Source organism: Quercus suber, unplaced genomic scaffold, assembly GCF_002906115.3.
Source record: "Quercus suber isolate HL8 unplaced genomic scaffold, Cork oak 2.0 scaffold_119, whole genome shotgun sequence".
Lineage (NCBI taxonomy): Eukaryota > Viridiplantae > Streptophyta > Magnoliopsida > Fagales > Fagaceae > Quercus > Quercus suber.
Window position 1 is genome coordinate 161,984 of NW_027069584.1, and position 27,492 is coordinate 189,475.

Below are 27,492 nucleotides of genomic sequence, written 5' to 3' on the forward strand. Positions count from 1 at the left end.
GAATTATTTAGCAGCGTGCTTTGTCGAGGGCTCTCAGCTTTTGGGAGGCAAGCAATGGGTTTCCCTTTCCCTTTACCCTTTTAAGGAGGAGATCTAAAGAAAAGGGTTAAGGTCCTACTAAATTGCCCCAAAAACTTTTGGAGGCAATTTGGCTCTAACTTCGAAGAGGCTTTGTGATTTTCAAATCTCGCCAGCTACCTGCTGGGTAATTTGACAGTAAAGTAAGAGTTAACATAAAATACAAAAAATTCAGCATAGCGAAGAGCTGGATGGCACGCTTACCATGGCTAGGTCCCTCTTTAGAGACATGAAAAGACATACTGGCTGAAACCCTGTATGACTCCAGTCTCGGGGAGGAGTAGTGTTGCTCCAAGCTTCAGCTATCAGCCCGCTCTTCCCCATCATAGTTTCTAATGGAGGTCTCCAAGAAAAAGGAACGCCATCTAGTTCTAATCTGGGAGACCACGTGCATTGCCTCGGCGCACGTCACCACAGGAGGCTCCTCCCTACTCTCCATGGATGAGGCCCTCTTACTCCGGTGGTCCCTCACCACCTTTTGTTGCTTTGTGGTCTTTGGTGGTACCACCACCTCCCTCTCTCAGGTTCAAGAGGTCTCTTTTTCTTTAAGTCCGGTATTGGTTTTAAGCCCGGATCAGGAATCTGAGGTGGTGGTGGAGGTAAATTCACCACTGGTTGGGAAGTCCCAGTCCTTTGGGCTCAGCCTTCTTGCCCTATTCTTCATCAGAAGCTTTAAGTCGGACATTTTTCTTCTTCCGAAGAGTCCTCTGGGATAGTGGTTATCAGAATTGGGGGATGAACACTGGACTGCCTTCAGTCTCCTCCTCGGAATCTGAGGAAGGTATTACCTGCACTCTCTCTGAAGCTTCTCCTTCCAATTTGAACTTGTCTATCTGTTCCTCTAGTGAAGAGGATGAAGAGCCGACCTTCGCCTACGACCACCTGTCTAATGGGGACTTGTTGAACTGGTTGGATTAATAATGGAACACCCTATGGATTTGGGTGTGGAAGGGCTCAAGATCGTATGGCGCTAGAAAGTGGGGCCGAGCGACGTCGATTCGCCAAAGTTGGTAATCACCTTGTGTAATGGCGTTGCCGACCGGCTGAAGATCGGTTTTCTTTGGTGTGTAGCCGAGTATGAGGGGGACAGACCGGAGCTGTCCATCTTCGCTCACAAATATCTCCAGCGTAATAGATAATTAAGGGTGGCGGTGTTGGTAAGGCTAAGTCGAGGATAGTTTGCTTTATCTGTAAATAAATAAAAAAATAAAAAAAAAAAAAACAAAACAAACCAACCTGGTCAGAAAATTGAAATATGATGGCATAATAAAAAAAACATAGGTTATGAAGAGTGAAAATCCTAAGCCTATTGTTAGAAATCCTAAGTCTAGGAAGTCACACCTGGCTCTCCTGGCTCGGTCGGACAGTGTATACCGTCGTGCCATGCGCCCGAGACGATTAGATAGTCGTCTTTCATCCCTTTATTTGATTTGGAAAGGCAGGAGAACAGTCTAACGATGTCGGAGCGGGATTTAAGGTAATATCCCGCCCCTTTTTGGCTATGACACTCATACATATGTACCAGGTCATGCCAGGTCAACCCTAATCCTAATTGTAGGTTCAAGGCATCAATAGCTCCTAGGATCCTAAGGGTATTGGGCGCCACTGCTCAGGAGAGAGTCTATGGTTGCGAAGGTAGTTTAGGGTGATGGAACCCATTGGGAGGGTCATTCCCTCTTCGATGAAGGCTATCATTGGGATTATGACCTCCTTTCTTTTCGGTCCGTTAGTATTCGCTCCGGAGAGCAATATCTCAGATTGACCCTCCGCGGTATGCCATCAGTCCGCTTAAATTCCTCTATCAGCGCCAGACTATCGACGAGGTATTGGAATCTACCCATTGTTAAGGAACAGTGGGAGCAGTAACCAAGAAACAGGGGTTTCTGAGGTTGAGAATACGAGCCGAGAAGAAATAAGGGGCAAAGGATGCCGAAACTTACACAAACGGGAGTGGAGAATGATCTCTGAACTCAAAGTAGACTTTTGTTAGATTCTGGGGAGGAAGAAGACGGAAAATCGAAGAAGCTCGAAGGGATTTTTGGATGAGTGAGTTTGCTGAGTATTCTGAAGATGCGTGAAGTAAAGAAAAATAATCTCCTCTGAGGGCTTATATATGGGGGCAGGTGAAAGGATGTAGTTCCTCCCGTCCAAATCCCAAAGAACAACCCTGTCCATTAGATCAACAATCCACTGTTGGATGCCAAAGACAAAACGCTGCCTGGAGCAATTAATACAACGCTTTGGAAACACGGAACTGACAGCGGCAATAATGAAGCGCCAGTATTTATGCCTACACACGTGCAAACTTGGGTATTTATGAGCCCTTTTCAAACTTTTTATTCTTTTTCATTGCGTGGCAGGTCAAAATTTTACTCTTTCTCCTCGGATGCGAGGGAAAAATTAAAATTTTGAGGGGCTATTGTGGGGGGAAAAATGCCCAATCTAACATAGTGGGCCTAGAACCCCATGTGAGGATTACTGTGCGTTCGAAGAGAAGGAGATGGTAAGGGCAAGGCCCATTTGGAAGAAGGATACCCAGAAAGAAGGATGGTTGCCTTCCGAGGATACCGCCTTCTGTCCGAGGAGATTTTATTCCTCGGACGTGAATAGTATTGATTGATCAAACGTGTGGAAGGTCCGAATGATTTTCCTAGCAACCCTAATGATCAAGATAAGCTCTGGGTATATCTGGAGAAGATAAGAATGAGGAAATATCTAAAGAAAAAGCTGTTACCACCGCATTTAATGCACTGCAGCAACTTCTCTGGCCGCATTTATGTGGAGAAGACCTCTGAACAATGTAACCTCACCTACCGCCACTCACAGAGAGTCAGAGGAAATACTTTACATGACATATACTCAAGTAGGGTCACAGATGAGGAACAAGTGGACGATGGGAATGATGGGGAAGGAGGTTATATAAAGGAAAGAAGCTCTTGAGAAAAAGGGGAGTAGAATGAGGGAGAAGAGAAAAAAGGCTTTATTGTAACCCTAAGATTTGTATTCATCACATAATCAATAATATGTCTCTTCAGACACCAATTCTTTACGTGTAAATTCATGTTGGTTTATGTTTGAGGGTTGTGATTAATTGTTATCGATTCCATAATCAACCTAGCTCTTTCACCCATTCTCTACAAATTCATTGTTTTGGACTTGGGCCACAAATCCTAACCTTATAGTTGTTATAGCCAATTTCTTACTAGTTTTCATCAACGCCCACCAATAACATCACTTTTTTATTTACTAATAATCACTCATCACATCAACAATTTATGAAAGTTTTTGTAAAAAAGTTTGTATCTTTAGCATTTTGCCAAAAGTGGAGGATTAAAAAAGAAAAAGAAAAAAGGATTGTGGTAAGATTAATGGCACAGCCACAATTTTGGATGGCTTAAAAATAAATAAATTTTGAGGTAACAGAGAGAAGCAAAACAAGTTATATGAATTTCTTTATTTTTTTATTAGATATAAATTTTATTTATAAGTTTCATTGGGTAGCATAAATATTTTATTTTATTCATCCAAAAGTGTGGCTGTAGCATTTTTATTTTATTCATCCAAAAGTGTGGCTGTAGCATTTTTTTTTTACTCTTCTAATTTCGGCAATTCAATTGCCACAATTGAGTTTTTTTTTTTTTTTTTAATTTTAAATTGAGTTTTTTTTTTTATTTTTTTTATTTTATTTTTTAATTTTATAATTTATAATTTTTATCCTTCACTTTTGGCAAAATGCTAGAGATACAAGTTTTTTTACAAAAACTTTCATAAACTGTTGTAAGGTTAGGATTTGTGGCCCAAGCCCAAAAACAATAAATTTGTAGAGCGTGGGTGATAGAGTTAGGTTAACTATGGAGTTAACAATGGTTGATCACAGCATACAAGTACAAACCAGCATAAAAATATACGTAAAGACTAAGTAAGTTCAAGTCCGAAAAGGTGTATGATAGATTGAATACAGGTTACAATTCTCTTTTTTGTTCCCTCTCCTTTTCATCAGAATCCCTTCTTATTTATATACCTTCCTCCACTACCATCCCCATCGTCCACTTGTTCTTCATCTAGCTCCCTATTTGAGTGCATGTCATGTCATGTATCTCCCTTAACTTTTGTGAATGACGGTAGCTCTAGTTGTACTATTCAAAGGTCCTCTTCATATAAATACGGCCAGAAAAGTTGCTGCAGTGCATTTAATACAGTGGTGACAGCTTTTCCTTTTAGATATTTCTTCGTTCCTCTTATCTCCAGGCATGTCTAAAGTTTATCCAAATCGCTGAAGTCACTAGTACATTCATTTGAACCCCCTAGATATTTATATGACACAAAAATCCTTTCATCCAAGGATGATCGTCTCTTCGGAATACTGATGCTCTCTTTGGACAGAGTTCCTTCGCCCCTGTGTATCCTTCTTTCATGCGAAATACCCCTTGACAATTTTATCCTCCTCGGACATACACTAATCTTCATCTTGGGTTTTACGCCCACTAGGTATGGCTGGGCTTTATCCCCCTTCCCCACAACTGCTAATGTAATGAATGATTATTTATAAATAAAAAAGTGATATTATTAGTAGGCCTTGATGAAAACCAGTAAGAAATCGGCTATAACAACAGTTTGTAAAAATATGGTAAAATAGTTTATGGTCGTAAATTACTCTTGCCACAGTTCATTTTTTTATTTTTATTTTTATTTTAATTCTCCAATTTCGGTAATTCAATTGCCACAATTCGGTTTATTTATTTATTATTTTTGGCAATATGAAATTCATTTTTCTTTCTCCCACATCTGTCACATCATTTCTCTCCCCTCTCTCCTCTCTCCTATTTTTTCTCAGAATTTTGGTAATGGTGTTGTCGAAATTCACTTCCCAAATAAGTTTGAACATTACCTATATCACAAATAAACTCAAATTTTTGCGATATTCAGCCAAAAGACTCCCTCCATTCCTAAGATTTCAAGATTTTAGTATACTATTTTATGATTACAGATAATTTAATTGTTAGAGTATCTTGTAATTTTTTTTTATATATATTTTTCAAAAAATTAAAGGGTTGAAGTATTTTTTATTTTTATAATATACAATATAACATTTAATTTTAATAAAAAAAAAAAATGGTCTTCAACTCTAAAAGAGAGAGGTTATATTAGGCTAATTTTATTTTGACACGTGCTCATCTAAATCCCTAACCCTCTAAAACCCAACTTCTTCTTCTTCTTCCTCTTCTTCTCCTTCTTCTTCACATAGACAGAGAAGAAACCTAGCTCATCACCAATGCTGATGGCGACCTCGACCAAAGAACCCGGACTCGAAGCCCTGAAACGCCTGAGATCTACAGAGGCACCAGAATGGCTAACACCGAACCCGTGTCTCTCTCAAACGGCTCGCGCCGCGTCAGAGATCCTCTTCGCTTCTCTGAAGCCCTTCACTCCGAAATCCCCATTCGAAAAGCTCTTGACCCAAGGGTTCGACGCCGAGCAGATATGGCAGCAAATCGATCTCCAATCCCACCCCTCATGTCGACTCTGCGCCGCGAGGTGAAGCGGTTCGAGAAGAACCCGGACGAGATATCGAAGCTGAAGAAGGTTCAGAAAGTTGAGCACAAGGGTTCTGAGGGTGTAAAGGGTGTTGTAGAAGAGGAAAGTGATGGTCTTGATGAAGGATTAAATGGGTTTGATGAGGAATTGGATGAGGATGAAGAAGAGGAAGAGGAAGAGGAGGAGGAGGAAGAGAGAGAGAGTGAGGGTGAAGAGGAGGGAGAGGAAGGTAGAGAAGGTGGGATTGAAGATGGGTTTTTGAAGATAAAGGAATTGGAGGGTTTTTGGAGGATGGTGAAGCTATGGAATATGGATTAAAGAAGAAAGGTGATGGGTTGGGTAAGAAAAATAAGAAGAGTAAGGGAAGTGAAGAAGAAGAAGATGATGATGATGATGAAGAGGATGACGAGGTGAGTGTTTTTTTTTTTTTTTTTTTTTTTTTTTTTGTGGAGATAAATTTTGAATAATTTGGTTGGTTTCTTTTGGTTTTGAGAATTTTTGATTGATTGGGTTTAATTATGGAATTGTGGTTTTAGCCGGTTTAGAAGACTTTGATGGGTTTGGATTTGGTATAGAAAGTGCATATTTGTTAGTGTCATTTAAGTTGATTTTGATGACGTTTGTTGGGTGTTTCTAACTCATTGGCATTTTGTTCTTTTAGCTTGGAGCTTTTGGGCTTGGTGATGATGAAGATGATGATCAAAATGCGGACAAGATGGCAAGGTGCTGTTATGTTGTTTCTTTTTCGTTTCATTGTTGTCGGCTCTAATGAATTGCTCCAATTTGTTATATTCATATTGCCATTGGTATTCTTTAGAAAAAAAAAATAGAATTGCTAATGGGCTCTAGGTCAAATGACACTTCTTGCTTTGATAATAATTGGATGGATGGTGAGGTTGTGTTTCAAGACCCATTGATTGTGTGAGTAACTTACCAATCAATAATTAAAAATTGCATTTTCGCTATATGGTAATATATTTGGAATGCACAAATTCTTTGGAATAGTTATGCTTTTAAGATGATGGATGCATGAACTAATCTTTGCTTTTGAGGTATATATCTTGTATCAATGTTGTGCATGGGGGTGTATATTTATAACTCTGATAGATTTGTTTGACATTTCCCTTTTCTGGGCTTAACCTGTGCATATGTGTATCTCAGTTATGAAGACTTTTTTGGTTCTAATAAGAAAAAGGCTTCAAAACGAAAATCAGAAGTGAATGATCGGTCAGAAGATTTAGACATGGGTGACGAACAAGAAGATTCAGACATGGGTGATGAACAAGAAGATTCAGACATGGGTGATGAGCAAGAAGATGATGGGGCTTTTGAAAATAATGTATTTTTTTTTTCAAAATATATGTGCACGTCTAGCAGGAATTTTAGTTGAAACACATCTGATCTTGATGTTCTTATTTATAGAAGCAAGAGACTCTTTCTACCCATGAAAAAGAACTTCAGAAGCTTCGATCTCAAATAGAGCTGATGGAAAAGGAAGACCTGGAGCAACAAGATTGGACCATGCAGGGAGAGGTAATATTATCAGTCTAAAATTATAGTGTTAAATCAAATTTGCTTGGATCATAATTGAAGCAGATGTGGATTTGATTCAAGTGAATGTATCTAAATGTGGATTAAATATCTTGGCAACAGGTAACTGCTGAAAAAAGGCCAGTGAACAGTGCATTAGAAGTTGATCTGGAATTTGATCACAATGTGAGACCTGCCCCTGTGATCACTGAGGAGGTTACAGTAGCACTTGAAGAAATCATAAAGGAACGGATCCTTAAGGTAGACTCCATTTGTTTAGCAGATATTAGTTGGAATGCTATCAGGTCATTGATTATAGTTGGACTTCACTATGATAGCATCAAATTATTCTTTTATTTGTGCACTAGATAAGAATGGTTATACGCTTACCAAGAAAAAAGAGAAGAAAAGTATTGCCTTTTGTTTTATTTGACATTACACATGCTGCATTAGTGATTGTGACTTTGATGTCTCTCCATTACTAATCAGCAACAATATTGCTATGATGTTTGTAGGGACAGTATGATGATGTGCAAAAGGCTCCTAGGTTGCCGTCTGTGGCTCCGAGAGAAATCAAAGAGTTGGTAAACATTTTATACTGAAATACTGAAATAAATTCATTCTGTGTTACGGTGATAGAAATTTACTTATTCAGCACTTTCCTTGTTAAATATGCAGGACGAGAATAAAAGCAAGAAGGGTCTTGCTGAAGTTTATGAGGTTTGTATTTCTGACATGATCCATTATGGGATTTACTCTTCATGTCCTGCTTTGCCCTTATTTTTCCCGGAATTTATGGTTTTGTACACTGGATCTGTATTTTTTGGGGACCTTAGTAATGAAGTTTATAATACAGTTTATTCTTCCTTTGTTACTTAAATTAGCAATATTTAACGACATTTTATTTATTTCAATTATTTGCAGGAAGAATATGTTCAGCAGACAAATCTGAATTCTGCCCCTTTGTCATTCAAGGATGAACAGAAGAAAGAGGTGCAAGTTTTCGTTGTTACTTAAATATTCATTGCATTCCTGATTATTTCTTCTTTGTAATCTTCATATCTTTAGCGTCCTTATGGTGCTGTATAGGACTTCAGAACTTCCCATTTGACAGTCTGTTGTTTGCTCCTTCCACCTAGACTTTTGAAGATATTATATATGCTCAACCTTTTTCTCATTATCTTTGATCAGGCTAGCATGTTGTTCAAGAAACTTTGCTTAAAGCTGGATGCTCTTTCTCATTTCCACTTTGCTCCAAAACCTGTATGCTTTTCAATCTCAATCATCTTAGTGAACATATAATTTTAGGCAATACGTGGTGAACATTTTGTGTCGTTGTCTTTATTAGTTGTGTGTTGATTTGGACAGGTTATAGAGGACATGTCTATACAAGCAAATGTCCCAGCTCTAGCAATGGAAGAGGTAAAGAGTTTGTATATATTCATTTCAAAATTTTATATGCTCCATATTTAGCAAGTGAGTAAATTATGTGGTCTGTTCCATGGACAAATTTCTCTCTTTTTTTTTTTTTTTAATGAATTGATTATAAATGAAAATGTCTTCCATGTGCAGATTGCACCTGTGGCTGTCTCAGATGCAGCTATGCTGGCTCCTGAGGAAGTTTTTACTGGCAAAGGTGACATTAAGGAAGAAACTGAGCTTACACAGGCAGAAAGGAAGAGGAGGAGAGCTAATAAGAAGAGGAAATTCAAAGGTAAGCTTGGGTACCTAGGTTCTTTCATTGTATTTGAAATGCTAATTTTCATTCTTTTTCAAATTGCACTTCTAATTTTAATACTCTTTAAACCACCAAAATCAAGGAATAAATCTTTGGTATAAAGGCTGAGATTCCTTTGTAGGATAAGCTAATTGAAGGGATATTGATGACAAGGAGTGACAGAATTGAACAAAGTCAACACTTTACCTCTCAATGGTCTTTGTACGCCTCAAGCATCAAGCTGGCCTGGTCCCTAATCAACTTGGTCCGAGTCACAAACATTTCCAACTCCACCATCTTCCACCTCTCCTCCAATTGCACCCTCTTCTCTTTATCAATCAATTCAAGTCCTCTCTTTATCAAACTCTCCTCCAACCTCACATTCTTATTAAACCTTAACATCCTATTCAAACATCTCCCCGAAACCCCAGCAGTAGAAGCATCAGCATCAGCAGAGCCCCAAATTTTCTTCGACAGTTCATATGTCTTTCTATCGTGGGGTTTCGAAAAGGTTGGGTCTTTACCAAAATCATGGAACCCAAACTGACTCCAGTAAAAGCCAAGATCCTCCGCCACCAAGAAGCATCCAAACAGTGAAGCAGAAACGACGCCGTCGAAGCGGGTCAAGAAGAAAGACCCGGAACTGAAATCCCAAGGTGGCGGCGGTGGTGGTAGGGAAGAGAAGAAGCTTTTCCAGAGGCTGTGGAGCAACGATAATGAAATAGAATTACTAGAAGGGATGGTGAATTACAGAGTTGTAAATGACGCTAATCCTGCTGAAGATGTCGTTGCGTTTGTTAAGAAGAGTCTCCACGTGGAAGTTACGAAGGCCCAACTGGTGGATAAGATGAAAAGGTTAAGGAAGAAGTACCGCAATATGGTTGGGCAAGGAAAGAAAGGTAAAGACCCAACCTTTTCGAAACCCCATGATAGAAAGACATGTGAATTGTCGAAGAAAATTTGGGGCTCTGCTGATGCTGATGCTTCTGCTGCTGGGGTTTCGGGGAGATGTTTGAATGGGATGTTAAGGTTTGATAAGAATGTGACGTTGGAGTAGAGTTTGATAAAGCGAGGACTTGAATTGATTGATAAAGAGAAGTGGGTGCAATTGGAGGAGAGGTGGAAGATGGTGGAGTTGTAAATGTTTGTGATTCTGACCAGGTTGATTAGGGACCAGGCCAGCTTGATGCTTGAGGTGTACAAAGACCATTGAGAGGTAAAGTGCTGACTTTGTTCAATTATGTCACTCCTTGTCATCAATATCCCTTCAATTAGCTTATTCTACAGAGGAATCTCAGCCTTTATACCAAAGATTTATTCCTTGATTTTGGTGGTTTAAAGAGTATTAAAATTTGGAATATAAGAATGAGAAGTGCGATTTGAGCTAGAGCCCATTGACAATAATTTACTTAGAAATGGGCATATAAATTATGAAACATAAAGGCAAAGACTTGATAAGATTAACAGAACAGTTTGGCTAGCGAAAATCACCAGTATAAAGGCTAGTGAGAGAGTCCAAGACAGCTTTTTAAAAAAAAATTATACTTGGGGAGGGTGAGTTTGTGACTCATGAGGTCAAGACCTACATTATGCATTTAAAACTTAAAAAGAGGAGTAAATTATTGATTTTGAGATACATGGTTGCAGCTAAGGCAGCTAAACGGACTGCAAAGAAGCCACGAGACAGCACATCCCTAAACCATGATCATGGTAATGTTTGTTTTTTCTTTGACTTGATTACACCTATCATTAAGGGAATTAATCGAATATTGTTCCTCATGGTATGACTTTCTTAAAATGGCAGGCAAAGAAGAATGATGAGATTTTGCATATGATTAAGATATGCATGGTCTCCTTACAAGCCTTCCTCCGTAAATTATGGTTTCAACTCAAGGACAAGTAAGAGGAGTGAGAGGCAGAGAAAAGAGGAAGGGTGGTGCCTTTACCCCAAAGATCTTATTTGTTCAGCCTTATGCTTCTGACTTCTGGTGAGTGTGTAAAGAAACCCGTACGGAAGAGGATGAAAAGGATTGAAGCATCATATCCATCAATGGAATGTCAGTTCATTGTTATTTATTAGAATTCTGATATGATAGAAAGTTTTTGTTATGTAATTAGTCTGTAGTGATTTTGTTATCCTGGGTTTCACAGATCCTATTGAACAGTATACTAGTTTGTGTCGGTTATATTCTTTTGTTCAGCTTATATGTTTTGCGTAAGGGATTCCATTTTGCTCTAGGGATTCCATTTGTTTTTAGCATCAGTTGGGCACGACTGGATGAATAGAGATTGCTTTGATGCTTACTACTTACCCTTATAATTAGTTTCGAATTTGTCAAATCCAACAAAAAGCTGTTTCAATTTGAGCATTAGCTGTTCATAATGTTTCTTAGTAACATGCAAGTCATGGCAATTTGAGAGTTGGGACTGCAAGTATATATGCACCTCCTAAAGAACCCTTGCAATAGTAACTGTAATTTTTATATTGAAAAATGGAACCGGTGGATGATAAATCAAGTTGGGTTTGAATCCATCAAGTTAAATCTGACTTTTCTCTCTAAAAAAACATTTGAAAGTCTTAAGTTGTTCAAGGGGAACCTGAGAAAAATGTTTACCTATATCCCAATTATGACCAATTGACTAGATTTTATGTTGATAGCAAAGTTTCTGGATCAGATAGAAAATAATCAAATATTGATGGACCATTAGATTAGAAATTTATCACAATACATCCAAATTGAAGAAATAGAACATTTCTTTCAAAATCAGCAATTCAGCATAAGAAAACATTTGAAAGCTCCACCAATAGAATGTGTTGTCAACGTGCGTCCTTTAAAGCTGAGCCATAACCAATGAATAGTGGCTTCATACTAATACATCATCGCATGGAAAATTGGAGTTTCAGTTCTAGACATCAATGTTTCATTAGCCATCTATGTTTTTTAACTGCGAATGAATCTTTGTGTTTTAGTTGGCATGGACTGGAATTGTCCTCTCCATTTGGATTTTACAAGCGCAGCATATACAATATACCAATCTCATAACCAGCTAATGAAATAAGAGAGTATTATATATACATAAACAGCTTCCAAAAAAATAACATACACAAGAATTAACCATGTCATTCGTGTCTTCATTTCAATATTATGAAGAGGAAGTGCCTATGATCCTTCATGCAGGTTCTCAGGTATTAGTTTCTCAGCAGATGTGGATTACCATAATTGCGTCGAAGAGGATCTTTACAACTGACCACCCTACTCTGTTTTCTCATGAAGAAAATCGGAAAAAAGGGTGATATGCTCACCATCAGCTCTGCCCAACAAATCCCACCATTTTGGGCACCTTCATGCATTGATGGGAGCTATTAGTACTGGTTCTTACTTCTCTTAAATATGTGTAGGCGGCCCTCGTAGGTACTTAAAGGCTAAAGCCCCCAGCAAACCACTTCATTGAAGATTTCCTTTCATATATTGCTAATTTACACTCAGAAAATCTAGACAAAAATGAAAAAAGTATTTAAAAAGACACATTAGAAGAAGGGCTTGTTAATGCCACCCAAGAAGCATTTAAACCATGTCTTTGTCTAACCCAAACACCTTTTTGGTCTCCCACAAGTTACATTTCTTGCAAGCATTAAAATATATAAATGAATAGCTAATAAGAAAACAGAGAAACTAAAATGTTGATTTGCCTATTAATTGGGTATATGACATAAAGAACATCATCACCAACAAAAATGGCATATGATCTCAAAGATTAACCTAAAGGAAATTCTATTCAGCCAAAAAAATGCTCTCAAGTAACCAAGCTTTTGAGTATTATTCTCAGTCTCACTATTGAAGGGAAGCACTGAAAAAGAAAATTAGATACAAGAGAACAACATTAGATCTCTTTTGGGGGCTAGCCCACGTCTTACTTTTGATCCCTCCACCTTCCATGGAAAATTCTAGATTGAACCCTCCAAATTATTTTGTTTTATTCATTCAAATTTCCCTCGAGCCTCTCTATTGCTGCACCAACACCACTCCTTGCTTCTGAACCAGGGTTAGCCACCATATTTCCTTCATTTGCTTTCTCAATAAGCTTCAGTTGAAGCCAACCTGTCACAAAACACATTTTTTTTACTCACAAGTTCTATACTTTCTGTTGAACTCATGCTATCAATTTTTCATCATTGTAATTTAGAGCTTTGAGTTATTCTGTCCAACTTAAATAATGTAATTTTAACACTTGCACTCACATGACTGGGCATATAGCTAAAGCGAGGTTAGGCAACTAAGATCCCTTTTAAGAGATAACAATTATTGTTATTAAAATGACTCCAATATACTTTAACTGTTATGCTTATCTCATTTTTTTTTTAGCTACCAGCATTTCTCTAAATAAATTTAAGGTTGTCTTGGTCATTGTGAATGAAGACCGGGGCTACTCTAGCAGCTTGAGTTCAAAAATTATGGGAAAGACAGTGTAGTGATTGTACTGATTTGATATCCATCAGATAGCCAAATGCCACAACATTTTCATTTACTGTTATATTAGTAGTTTTAATAGAAGGATCAGTAATTACATATAAGGATTGAATATATTACCAAGAGGGAAACATATTGCCGCCCCCAAAACTGAACCCAGCGCAACATTCCTTGCACGCCATTGGAGTGATCCTGGCACTAATATATGAAATAGATGGAGAAGTTAATTACAGAGTAGACAACAATTCATCAACCTCTTTAAGATACTTAAGGAATTAAACTTCAAAATAACGAAATAATAGACAGCAAAACTTGGAAAATATTTGAGGAACTATAAAGTGACTACATATAAATTTTCTAAACCAAAATGACAGGATCAGTTGGTGAGAACATCAGATGCAAGAGTTTCTAAATTCTTACTAATTAGACCAAATGTCGAAGCAGTGGCTGAACCAGCAGCAACAACATTGAAAACATCATGTACACCTCGTTTCTCTGCAAGCAGATTCTGTAAACTGTAAAATGCGGCAGTGAACATTCCAAGGCGTACTCCACCAATTATGGAGCCACGAGTGACTCGTACAAATCTTTTTTCCATTGCATCTCTCACTAGTCGATGCTGCTCACGTTTATCCGCTGTGCTCCCTAGCTTCAACATTACCTCTGCATCCTTGCTCTGCCAAAACAATGCAAAGTCCTCACAGGTGTCATCAAATATGATTGAAATATGTCTTAGAAAAAATGAAAACTATTTGGATGAAAAGTAAAGTTCATTGTCTCAAAACATACAATATCCGAAAACTACTAGCAAATTATAGGGAAGATTAAACTGTTAAAACCCAGAAACCAGTACCATTTTCCATGGATTTGAGTATTTCTTTTCTTTCTCTTCTCTTTTGGTTGGACTTCTCCTTTTTTTTTAGGGGGGTTGTGGGGTTGAAGAGGGGTGGAGTTAAAGGAAGTAATTCATAAGTGAATGACTTCCAACAAAAGATGGTGCAAAGTAGAAAATGCATACTGAGTACTAATTGCAAAATAAACACCTCCACACACCACCACACCACCCCCCCCAAAAAAACAAATGTTATAAATAAACCACTTATATACTTTTTATTAAGAAGATTTGGTCCAGCCTCTTGCATTTTTAAGCTTATACATAAATGAAAGCCATTACTTTCCACCTTGCCTACAACTGATCCACCATAAAACCAACCATGTTTTTCCAATTCCAATTATGAGAGTATAATTCACAGGCATAACATGCACCATTGGCCAGTATGGTTGTACCAGAGGGTACAAAGATGCCAAACACATCTGTACCAATTTATATTTTACAATAAGGTACAAATTGTTAATCTCTCATAATTTTTAGCACTTTACATAGTTATCTCGATAAGGAAATATCAAAATCTGTTCCCTTTTCCTGCCAACTCTTGTGTTCATACTTGGCAAATTAATCATGTCTGAGCAGGATAGAGAAAGACTTTTAGATGGTTCAGTTGATCAAACATGCTCAGTTATTACAAAAATGCACTCTTAGCAGTTTTTTTAGTACAAACTTACAACAGAAGCGGATGCCTCCCTACTGCCTCCATATAACAAGCCTGCAAACACTCCAACGACAGTTGCTGTGCCCCAATTGACAGTTCCAGCCATCCTTGGAGTATACTGATCAGGGAGAAGATGAGATTAGCCTTTCGATATTTGAAAGATTCAATGATTCCATAAATAGAGTTGTTTATGTATCGTGGAGGCATACATTTAAAATCAAAGAGCACAGAAAGATAGAGAATCCCCACATACTTTTCACTCCCCTAGATATGACTGATGCAGAACAATCAATTCTAACCAAACAAATTAACAAGTTTTTTTTTTTTGGGATAAATAATAAAAGATATATATATATATCAGAAAAAGGAATCACCCAAGAATACAGGAAACATATTTTGGGGGTGAAACAATCAGTTACAAAAGTTGCATAAGTCTAATAAATTAACAATTGAAAATAAAGAAAGATTCCTCAAGGCAGTTAGCCAGTCCAATAAAGTTCAGAAAAAGCATAACTTGAGATCAGGCATAGAATGCTTGGTAGTTGGTATCTTCAAACCAAACAAATTAACAAGTAAAACAGTACGCTAGCGAATTTACATTTAAAGAGACTTTGAAAACCTCTATGATTGGAATGGTATGAAACTCACAACAAATTCAGTTGAAAAATGACCTCAACAACAAATTACAAATATCGAACGATCAAATATCCTGACCACCTTAGGCTATATGAAAAGGACAGCATCTTAATTCAAGTCTTGTTCAATAAAAAAAAAATGTGATCTTTATAGAATTTAAATTTCTTTTCTGCCTTCAACTAATTCCTGGGCATTTTGTTAAAGCACAATTTTCCCCCATTCAATTCTAGTCCAAAATTACATGCAGACACCAGCTAATGGAGGATAGTGAATGACCCAGATCACAAATCGATACAGAAAACTTTCCAAAACTATGAAGTTGCAAAATTTATGAGATATCCGAAACAAAAGTAACTAAAGTTGAGCTAAAGAGACTAGCACAAATTATCAAACTTGATCTACAAATTGAACACCAAGAAGAAAAACAACAGCAACAGTATAGAAAAAAAGAAATTTTGCAAAAAAAAAAAAAACAACAGAGAGCTCAGGTATTTAAGTTCAAAACTTGAGTTAGAAATCAAGATTTTCACAGATAGCAGGGTTTAATCGAGGGTTTAAGCACTGACCATTCAGAATTTAAAGTTTAGCAGAAAAATGAGATTCTTACATTTGAGACAGCTTCTTCAGATTTTTCAGGAGCTTCCATGATCAAAAAGATGCTTTCCACACAAATTCTACAAGTGGGGTTCTTATTTAAGGACCCAACAAAACTATTTGGTAGCCGAGCGATAAAAGGAAAATAAAATAGACCCAACAATGGAAAGATGGAAATGATCAAAGTTTTGAGTTTTCCCTCATTTTATTTGTAACCAAACAGGAAGCTATTGATGGACGATGACTGTGAGAGACGGTGTTACACGGTGTTCAATATTGTACCGCCTCCGCGGTTCTCTCAATGAGTGGCACGGTGGAACTTGGAGGCTGAAATGACTGAATTGCTCTTGCCTTCTACTTGAATGACTCTTATGTCCTTCACTAAGAGTTTAGATTTTTTATTTTTTTTTTACGCGGCAAGTATTCTTTTTCATCGATGTTGGCCCCTTTCCTTGATGGTGCATTGTTGCGCAAGTTTTTGTTGAGTAGGCAGATCATTATGCCATTGTGAAATTAAGGAGGGTGATCACTCATTTAGATCTCAAATAATTGCATCACTTTGGTATTGGGGTTTTTTGTGTGGAAAAAAATATATTTTATTTATAATTATTCAAAATAGCTCTTTTGGAATGTTATTTTGGAGAATAGCCTCTCATTTAAGCATTAAAATTTCAAATTATACTATGAAATCATGTTTCCAAAAACACAATTTCAATGTAAAATGTGTTTATATTAAAGTTATGTTTTCAAAATATAATTTGAATGCAAAATGTGTTGTAACTAAAATCATGTTTTGGAAGCATGATTACAATGCGAAAATTGAAATTTTAATTCTTAAAATCATGTTTTTAACACAAAATTCTCAAAGAAATGATTTTCCCAAATTTTTTAACCACAAAGTTATTTTCAATAATTATAATAAAATATTATTATTTTCTTAAAAACCCCTTGTTACTTGTTTCTTTTCTCTTTTCATAGATAGTACATGAAAGAAGGACATAAATTTGACAATATGATTTTTATAGCTCACATTATTCAATGTTTCTTAGGAAACAAGAAAAAGTAATTCATTCATCATTTATTTTTTTTGAAGTTTGGTTCATCTGGGCCACTTCGGTTCAATTCATACCATTTGGTTCAACTTGGTCTATTTGCTCCAGTTTGGTTCATTTGGTCAATTTGGTCCATTATTCCCAAACATACGCTTAGTTGTTCTGAGCATGCTTGAGTTAAGTTAAGTCTAGAATGATTTGGTTGAATTGAGTAAATGATGAGAATTTTGTGTTGTTTGATTTTTATAAATAATAAAAAATAAGGTATGTAACATATCCAATTTCATCCGTAAATTTTGAAGCAAAGTGCTAGTAAAAGTCATGTTAAAAATATTACTAAAATTAATACAAATGATAAGACAACAAATTTAAAATAAAATAGTCATTTAACATAAATGCATTATGTGGGACTCATGTGCTTGATAATTTGATAAATATATTATATTTTATCTGTAAAGTTTATATGAAATTCGTATGACATGTGTTTGGGGGGGAGGGGGGTAAAGCCCAGCCATACGTAGTGGGCCTAAAGCCCAAGGTGAAGATTAGTCTATGTCCGAGGAGGCTCAAATTGTCGAGGGGTATTTCGCGTGAAAGGAGAATACATGGGGACGAATAAACTCCGTCCGAAGAGAGCATCGGTGTTCCGAAGAGACAATCATCCTTGGATGAAAGGATTTTGGGGTCATGTAAAGATCTGGGGAGTTTGAAGGGATTTACTAGTGACTTCAGCAATTTGGATCAACTCTAGACACGCCTGGAGATAAGAGGAATGGAGAAATATCTAAAAGGAAAAGCTGCCACCATCGTATTAAATGCACTGCAGCAACTTTTCTGGCCGCATTTATGTGAAAAAGACCTCTGAACAGTACAACTGGAGCTACCGTCATTCACAAAAGCTAAGGGAGATACATGACATGACATGTGCTCAAGTGGGGAGCTGGATGAAGAACAAGTGGACGATGGGGATGGTAGTGGAGGAAGATATATAAAGAAGAAGGGTTCCTAAATGGGAGAGGACGGGAACCAAAAAAAAGAATTGTAACCTGTATCCAATTTACCATAAGCCTCTTCGGATTTGAATTTACTTGGTCTTTACGTGTACTTTTATGCTGGTTTATACTTGTATGCTGTGATCAACTATTGTTAGCTCCATAGTTAACCTAGTTCTATCACCCACGCTCTACAAATTTATTGTTTTTGGGCTTGGGCCACAAATTCTAACCCTACAACATGCATGTTAAATTCTTTATTAATTGTTAAAAATAAGTTTGACACTTCGAATAAAAATTAACTAGATATAAATAGAAAGTTACAAACTGTAATTTTTTCAATAAACTTCTTAAAAATTAAGGATGAAAAACTAAATTAATGTAAATTTTAAGTAACATGAAGTAAGAACGTTTTACAAATGGTCAGGCCCATGAGGAATACAATAGAAAAGATCAATTATATATGGTGGTTTGGGTCCTTTGGGATATTGCAAGATCATAGGAGCTGATGTAGCACTTCTCTGTGTGTATTTGAGTTGAGTTCAGTTGTTGTTACCGTGTCCTTAGCCTTAGGAATTCTAACTTCTCAGCTCATTAATAGAAACTAAGTTTTGGATGATAAGTTTATGTTGCTGTAAAAGGTGCCTATAAATTGTGTTACAAGGCTCTTGTCAATTATGTTTACATGCTTGATAAGTTTATGTCGTCCAGAGAATCCTCTGGATCTCATGATTAGGTAATCTTCCCTTACCATTGCTAACAGTGATCTTCCTCTTATATCCACTGATCTTATCTCCTCCGTGGAAACATTAAAGAAACCATTGATATCAAAAACAAATCTTGACATCAATTGTATCTTGAATGTTTCGACACAGGAGAAGATCATTGGAGTTAAGAGGAAGATCAGTATTATCAATAATAAGGGGTGACTAGCCAATGAAGAGATTGAGAGGATTGTCCAGGACGCAAAGAGATACAAGACTGAAGATGATGATCACATGAAGAAGGTTAAGGCTAAGGTAGCCTTTTTAAATTGTGAATTAATTGTTTGTTAATGCTTGTAATGCAGATACCTGATACCAAAAAGATTGGAGAGGAGTACTCAGTTGATATTACTATTACTGGTGGAATAATTAGAAGAGATGCTCTTATTAATAAATTTAAAGAGGTTTATATCTGTTTTTGTTGGTAAATTGTCATTTTCTTGTAGAAGTTGTCACAGAAAAATATGGTTTTTACTTTTACTGATTTTTTTTTACTCAATGTTAATGCAGGTCAAGTGGAGAGAAAATGGCATTGTTTTGACTGTTGGCTATGTACCAGGATTGAAAGTTCATGCTATCTCACTTCAACAATCAGTAATAAGGGTGACAACTTTGGCAGTGAAACAAGAATGCTGATTTTATCTTATAGAGATTAGGGGCTTTATTGTGGAAATTTTGTTATTATGTTAAAATAATGAATGTATCTCAAAATTGCATAGGCAGATCATTACTCAGCCTTGTATTAGACTTTCTTTTTGAGAGAATGAAATTAATCTTTCTTTGGCATTAGTGGTAATGGATGGCTTCCTTTGTGGTTGATGAGAGAGGCTGCTTTCTATTCAAAAGTGGGAACAAACTAGAAATGCCTGTGGTATAGAGATAATTCTAGTGGTCTTTATTTTTGTGCAACTCTTTTTTTTTCTTGTGTGTCCTATATGAATGAATTAATATAAATAGCATTTGCTAACAAGCTCACCTTTGTTTTTAGATCTCTATTGCTTTTATTATTATATTGCCTGATATAAGATTATGGACTACTAATATTTTATTAACAAAGCTATCAGTTTTTATATACCATTGCTTGGAAATTTTTTCTTCACCTGATGCTATAGAGTAGATATTGGAGGCGATATGTCTTTGAGCAATTCATTTTCAATGTTTGTGTAAACTCAAACTTCAGTCATTAAGTCCAGAAGCATTCGATTTCCTTCGCTTGCCAAGAGATTTAAGTTTGGTCTTTAACTGTTCAGTTAGCAACATCTCTTCATAAAAAAATGTTGGGAAAATCTGAGGTGCCAAACAAGTGATTTGGTCTTAAATAATACTGTAAGCAGGCCAAACTGAGGATTAAAACTCCAGGTTTATTCATTTTATTTTATTTCAAATAGGAGTTCAACTCAAACTTATAATCAAATAAGATTACATATTTAAGATTGTTTCATTTTCTTGTGAAGTAAGGTTGAGCTTATTTACGAGCTACTTGATCCACTTATTCTTTTTCTACATATAATAAGATCATGACTAAAAATTTTTATCCTTTCATAATTTGATGAATTTTTATCACGAATAAATTGTTTATATTATCAATAAATCACAAATAATAATTTGATATCATATGAACCTACTTACAAATTTATACAATCCAATTTTAAGGTACTAGTTGAGTTTAATTATGTAAATGAGTTCAAGTTACTTTAACTGATAAATTTGTTTGAATAATGGATGGGTGATTAAATCCCACCTACATAAAATATAAATCAATTGATATCTTAACATAATGATAATAAATAATTATAATAAATTGGATTCATATATTTCAAATTCTAATTAATTTTCTTCTCAAAAAAAAAAAAAAATCTAATTAATTTGGAATAGTTTGTTTTTGCGATACATGCACTCCAATGAACCTCATGCCTTTTTAATGAATACATGCACGAGTATTGAACATCACTCCAATTTTCTTTCTTACCTTATAAGCATAATTACTTGTCTCTTGCGTAAGCTTAAGAAAGGAAAATTGGTGTGCGATTTTAAAAATAATCCATGCAAGGTTATGAGTTTTAGCTAATTTAGGCAGGTAATCTTACAATATCTTGGCAAATATGGAGAATTAAAAGGAACAATAATATTATTTAGTTGTTGGCTTTGAATTTTTTAGCATATTATGTTTTAATGAATAACATTTTACAACTTAGATGCTGCATAGGAAGCATATATGAAAACATACCTTCATGCCTATATAAATATAAGTGCATCACCTATTTTAAACATTGCACTAGTGAGTTCTAGAAAAGGAGTTAAGCTAGAAAGTGAAAATCATGGAATACCCTTCTTTTTTGAAATTTTTTTTCTTCATGATGAATGCTCAAATTATTAGAAACATTTTTGGTTATAAGGAGTTTTGTATCAAAGCTGATGAAAAGCCTAAAAGAAGGTCGTTGTTTATGTTAGAATACCAAGAGAGCTTTTTCTAACGTGGATTTCTCCTAATCAACAGGTAACCAATCATGTTTTCAATGTTTATTGTAATTAAAAATAATTTTGAATTCTTCTAGTAAAAATGTTAGTTCTTTTGCTTTAATTTGGTTTAATGTTGTTTCTTTCATCTACTAAATATTGTCCTTATTGAATGTGGCAGGAAATACCATGTACTTTGAGTGCAAGCAACATGAAATAAGCTATGAATTACAGGAGTCATCCGAGTTGGTTAAATAAAATATTGTGCTATTAATAAGATTTTGAGACTTTTTCCTGTAGTCACTTGCTTCTCTATTTTGGGAATAATCACTCGTTTTATTATTATTATAGTGAAATATAATTAAGTACCATATTTCATTTGGTTTAAATTGTGATCGCATGATGGCAATTGACAAAAGATATGATCTATAATCAAGGTCCATTTCTTCTTTTAAAAATAAATAAAGGCCCCTTTATTTTAGAACACCCCAAGAAAACCCATGCCCATATATTATGAAATAATTTCTCGGTTCTCACCTAATGTTCAGTATGAACCAAGTTTCATATAACATAAGGTTCCCTCAAAATGAATGGCTAAGCCAATCTTATTTTTTAGATTTGTAGCTGTTTCAAGCCAATATGAGCAAAATGTCACTCTTCCTAAAAAATTTCTTTCCATCTTGTTAATAGGACTTAAATTGCTCGAAGATTGATAATTAGAGGCTCCTTCAAGATTCAGCATGACATACTAAACTCAATTTAATTTCAAAGCTCGTTAATTTTCAAACTGAGATTGAGCATTCTATGTCTTAAACTCTTAATTTGGCTCCAGTCATATGGTTTAAATTTGGACTTAAGTCCCATAAAAAAAGAAAAAGAAAAAAGGACTTACGTGCCAAGGATTGGTCGCTTGGCATTTACAAATTTCGTGATAGAGACCCAGTTTAGTTCTCGACAATCAACCATGGGTGTACGATATTCTTAAGAGACCAAATTCTCAAATACATAACTAATAGAGTAATTCTACAGTCACACAAGATTTTATAATATTTTTTACAAATTATTGTTGTGGCAAATTTTTACTGGTTATAGTAAATGAAAATGTGATGTTAGTGACAGGTCCAGAAGATAACCAGTAAAAACTTACCACATTAACAATTTGTAAAAAGATATTGTAAAATAGTTCATAGTTGTTTACATTACTCTATCAATTCTAGCTTGATGTGAGATTTTTCTAAACCATTTTCTAAAACTGGATTTCTAATTTCTTTGTGACCAAATGATGGAAGTGAAAATTGATGATACGTATACGCGCTCTAAAGAATTGTATTGTATTCTAGCTGAAGATCAATATAACAAGGTAGAATGCATTTTCAGCACTTTGAGATGGCAAGCAAGACTGTGAATACTCCGTCCTTTTTTTCTTTTTCTTTTTTTTTTTTTTTTTTTTTGGGGGGGGGGGGCGGGGCGGCGGTGGTGGGGGAGAAGAAAAAGAAAGTCTAATTTGAAAAATAAAGCATCACATCCAAGGACTAAAAAGTCTCAAAGAACCCGTATCAAAACTCAATAGAATTTTTGATCCCAGGACTTGAGCCTCTTCCTTCCTATAAGAAAAATATAAGATTGCATTAAATTATATGTGTTTGATTGTGTGTTCTTATGAGCATAAATGTATAATAGAATATATGTATGCTTAAGAATGCTTAATAAAGAATGCCAATTTTGCAAATAAGATAAAGGGTATATATATTGGTGAATTCTCAAAGTCGAGTAGGGAATAGCTTTATCATCTTTAACTTTAAAATGCTATATTCTCAATTTCAATTTTTGTTTGAGATGAATGCAAAACTTGCATGTTGCAGCCTTCTGGGAAAAGAGAAAAGCTCAGAATGTTCAATGCAAAATCTGCAGCTTTCTTCCTGTATTTTCTTTAAAAAAGATTCCAAAAAGAGTCTCCTTTATTCCAGAAAATTGAAGGAAAGAAGGGGAAAAGAAATGAAGGGCCCACAGATGTCTGTCCACATGAAATCATCATAGAAATTTATTTTGTTTGAAGATCAAATGAAAGAGGCAATCATTAAAATAATAACATGCAACAACAACAATAATAATAATAAGAGGTGTAGCAAGGTAGACTGCAATCTAATTTTTCGAAACATTATCATCTAATAGTAGGCTTTTTTTACCCAAATATTCAGTATTTACAAAAAAATTACTAAAAGGCTTTGCTCTAGTTTTTTTGTTATGTCGCCCATTTTCCAAACAGATAGTCACTCATGTAGATCTTAACAAAATAACTTTAAGTAGAGACTTTTAAATATTTTTAATTTGTAAAAACTGAATATTAAGGCGCAAAAAAAAAAAAAAAAAAAAAAAAGCCCAAAGATCCTGTATCAAAACTCTAAAGAAAAAAAAAAAAAAAATTACAAGTGATCCATTTGCAATGTTGCAAGAATTCAAATGTGGTGGCTTCATCCAACCACATATCAAAGTATGACAAGCTGGCCATACTTTGCAACGTTTCTTTTTTTCATTTTATTTATTTATTTATTTATTTTTTACAAGATAGAAATTCTACTCTAACCTAATCTAAGTGTATATGTGTGTGAAACTCTCTCTTGGAGATTTGAAACCTAGTCCTTATCCCCCGCACCCCATAAGCACTTGTACTTGTAGAGTGACCATCGCATCAAAGATGTACGATGGTGCAACGTTTCTTAATTACATGCAAATCCATCTCTACTTTTCGCTTGTAATGTTTCAATGACATCTACTATATATTGCAGTCCTAGAGAAGCAGGGAATTTTGCACTTTATGATAGAACAAATAAGTGACATTATTTCGTGTTTATTTATTTATTTTTCTCTTTGATTTGGTGGGGGCTGCAATGCCAAAAAGCAAACCATAGCCCGCTGATGAACTAAATTATTTTCTTAAGTTTTAGTCTTGAATGATCAGCTTGCAAAGAGGAAGTTAGGTTACATTATCATTGGTGAATGCATGGCTGACGTGTATCATTCAAAATGGCAAAAAATTAGGTATACTACATTTCACCTCAAGATTGACCGATCCAATCACATTTATTTAATAATGGTTTCATTGATACGTTACATATCTGTATAATATCTAAAATTTGAAGCATAATATTTATTTTTGTTATGTTTCTTTTGAGCTATATTAATGGTTGTGTCATTATTTTCTTTTCATCATTTTTAGTTTATATATATGTGTGTGTATAAAATTATATAATTGCAACTTACCAATCATAATAGATCATCACTTTTTATTACCAAAACTTTATATATTCTTAAACCTAAATGTAACTTATAATAGAAAATACAAGTAATATAAACATTTTGGGTGGAGGCACTGTTTATTTATTTTTAGTTTATACTCACTTAAAAAAATAAATCTTATTTTCACCACTGTACATGTTAATATCCATATGCTAATGTAGTATTTAAGGCTAGGTTGAAGGTTCCAATTTTGTTCCTACTTAGAGAACTATACGTCATTTTCATCAATTTAAAGAGAAAGAGATACTTAAAAAAGAAAAGGAAAAGAAAGAGAGATAATAAACACCCATTTCGGTCCAATTAGGTCCACTTTGGTCCAATTAAGTGCACTTTGGTCCTTTGGTCCCTTCAGTCCACTTTGGTTGAGTTCAGTCCATTTGATCCGGTTCAGTCCATTTCGCTTCAATTCTGACCACTTCAGTCCACTTTGGCCATACGGTCTCTTTGGTCCATTTCGGTCCCTCAGTCCACTTTAGTCCATTCGGTCAAATTCGGTCCTTTTGGTCCATTAGGTCCACATTAGTCCATTCGGTCCGATTAGGTCCTTTTGGCCCATTTCAGTCCATTATGTCCACTTTGGTGTATCCGGTCCACTTCGGTCCAATTCATACCATTTGGTTTGACTCAATCTATTTGGTCCAGTTCGGTCTATTTGGTTCAATTCGGTCCATTGTTCCCAAACAGACACTTTGCTGTTCTAGCATGCCTGAGTTAAATTGAGTCTAGAAGATTTGGTTGAATTTTTTTTTATCCTTATTAATAATAATAATAATAAAATAAGGTGCAGAACATATCCAATTTCATCCATAAATTTTGAAGCTAAGTGTTAGAAAAGTTATGTTAAAATTGTTACTAAAATTTCAAAAATTAAATTAATATAAATGATAACTCAACAAAATTAAAATAAAATAGCCATTTAACATAATCACATGATGTGGGACTCACGTGCTTGATAGTTGATAATTTGGCTAATATATTATTTTTTATTTCTAAAGGTTATATGAAATTCGTATAACATACATGCTAGATTTTTTACTAATCGTTAAAAATAAGTTTGACACTTTGAATAAAAATTTAACTAGAAATAAATAGAAAGTTACAAAGTGTAATTAAGGATGAAAAACTAAATTAATGTAAAATTTAGGTACCATGAAGTAAGAACGCTTCTCAAATGGTCAGGTCCATGAGGAATACAGTAGATCAACTATATATGGTGGTTTGGGATATTGCAAGATCCTAGGAGCTGATGTAGAACTTCTCTGTGTGTATTTGAGTTGAGTTCAGTAGTTGTTACCGAGTCCTTAGCCTTAGGAATTCTAATTTCTCAGCTCATGAAAAGAAACTAAATTAAGGATAAGTTTATGTATTTGTTAAAGGTGCCTATAAATTGAGTTACAAGGCTCTTGTCAATTATGTTCACTTGCTTGATCAGTTTATGTTGTCCAGGAGAATCCTCTGGATCTCATGATTAGGTAGTCTTCCCTTACCATTGCTAACAGTGATTTTCCTCTTATATCCACTTCTCTTATCTCCTCCGCGGAAACATTCAGGAAACCATTGATGTCAAAAACAAATCTTGACATCAATTGTATCTTGAATGTTTCGACACAGGAGAAGATCATTGGAGTTAAGAGGAAGATCAGTATTATCAATAATAAAGGGGACTAGCCAATGAAGAGATTGAGAGGATTGTTCAGGACGCAAAGAGATACAAGGCTGAAGATGATGATCACATGAAGAAGGTTATGGCTGAGTTAGCCTTTTTAAATTGTGACTTAAAAAAAAAAAATTCTGATATAATTTAAATTGTTACTTTTGTTAATGCTTGTAATGCAGATACCTGATACCAAAAAGATTGGGGAGGAGTACTCAGTTGATATTACTATTACTGGTGGAATAATTGGAAGAGATGCTCTTATTAATAAATTTAAAGAGGTTTATATCTGTTTTTGTTGGTTACTTTTTGTTGGTAAATTGTCATTTTCTTGTAGAAGTTGTCAAAGAAAAGAAGTTTTTTTTTTTTACTTATAGTATGTGGGACTCCATTAAAATCTTCCAATTTCTCAATTTTAATAGAGCTTTCGAATGGCTTGAAAAAGGGACCATGAGAATGGCATTTCCAACAAGACACATTTTTCACACACACACATGACAGACCCACCAATTGTGACCTCCCACTATTTTAAGGAAAGATTTAACTCTTGAACCAAGCAGAAATCGTTAAAAATCTCACGTTGTGTGAAAGCCTAGTTTGGTGTTTGAGACATAGACACACGTAACACTAAACTAAAAAAGTGTTACATGGCCTCTTGCTATGGCGTGGCATGAATCTGTTTAAACTTTTTTTTTTTTTTTTTTAAATAAAATCTTTTGTTAATGGGTGTGAAGTGCAACCATTCAACAGGAATCTATTTGGTCCCCGTCCCACAGCCACGAAATAGGAAGATTAAAAAAATTAATAAACAAATATTCATTTAACTGAAATTTGCTCAACTCCCTAAAAATTTAAATGGTCGATTACACTAAAAGATCAATCACGTTTGGTACACTATAATGATGATTATAATATAACAAGAATAAATATTATAAGTAATAAAAGAAGCTGAAATGGAATAATAATTCTTATTTATCCATTTGGTGATAACACATGAATAAGGGGGTGGAATGATACCATATTTTGTCAAAATTTCCAAACACTATTGTTACAAAATTATAAGTTTACAAAGATTGGATTATGTTTTGAATTAATTTTCAATTTTTAAGGACAGAAAAATGGATGTAAACAATAAAACAAACTTGAGTTACTCTATTTGAAAATATC

General features: G+C 35.1%; 3 protein-coding genes across 4 annotated transcripts; 2 read left to right on the forward strand and 1 right to left on the reverse strand.

The window, feature by feature from the left end:
* The first annotated feature begins 5,244 nt into the window (after positions 1-5,244).
* On the forward strand, positions 5,245-11,164 carry LOC112040811 (M phase phosphoprotein 10). Its single transcript, XM_024073731.2, is given in 15 exon segments — positions 5,245-5,582; positions 5,585-5,890; positions 5,893-6,023; positions 6,275-6,336; positions 6,775-6,952; positions 7,036-7,146; positions 7,267-7,404; positions 7,659-7,727; positions 7,822-7,863; positions 8,068-8,136; positions 8,335-8,406; positions 8,512-8,565; positions 8,716-8,857; positions 10,508-10,570; positions 10,665-11,164. Coding segments are annotated over 15 exon segments (1,683 nt in total). The 5' UTR covers positions 5,245-5,350; the 3' UTR covers positions 10,679-11,164.
* LOC136068507 (probable transcription factor At1g44810) lies at positions 9,027-10,501 on the forward strand. Its single transcript, XM_065775773.1, has 2 exons — positions 9,027-9,371; positions 9,420-10,501. The coding sequence occupies exons 1-2, from the start codon at positions 9,027-9,029 to the stop codon at positions 9,915-9,917; spliced, it is 843 nt and encodes a 280-aa protein (XP_065631845.1). The 3' UTR covers positions 9,918-10,501.
* A 1,366-nt stretch (positions 11,165-12,530) lies between the features above and the next one.
* LOC112040831 (uncharacterized) lies at positions 12,531-16,475 on the reverse strand. Of its 2 annotated transcripts, none has more exons than XM_024073758.2 (5): positions 16,123-16,475; positions 14,893-14,997; positions 13,750-14,005; positions 13,450-13,527; positions 12,531-12,960 (listed from the first exon to the last, which is right to left on the reverse strand). In XM_024073758.2, exons 1-5 carry the CDS (start codon positions 16,159-16,161, stop codon positions 12,836-12,838), a joined length of 603 nt encoding a protein of 200 aa, XP_023929526.2. In that variant the 5' UTR covers positions 16,162-16,475; the 3' UTR covers positions 12,531-12,835. The 2 variants fall into 2 exon arrangements, with proteins under 2 accessions (XP_023929526.2, XP_065631872.1); XM_065775800.1 differs by lacking the exon at positions 16,123-16,475 and adding an exon at positions 15,133-15,151.
* Positions 16,476-27,492: the final 11,017 nt, after the last annotated feature.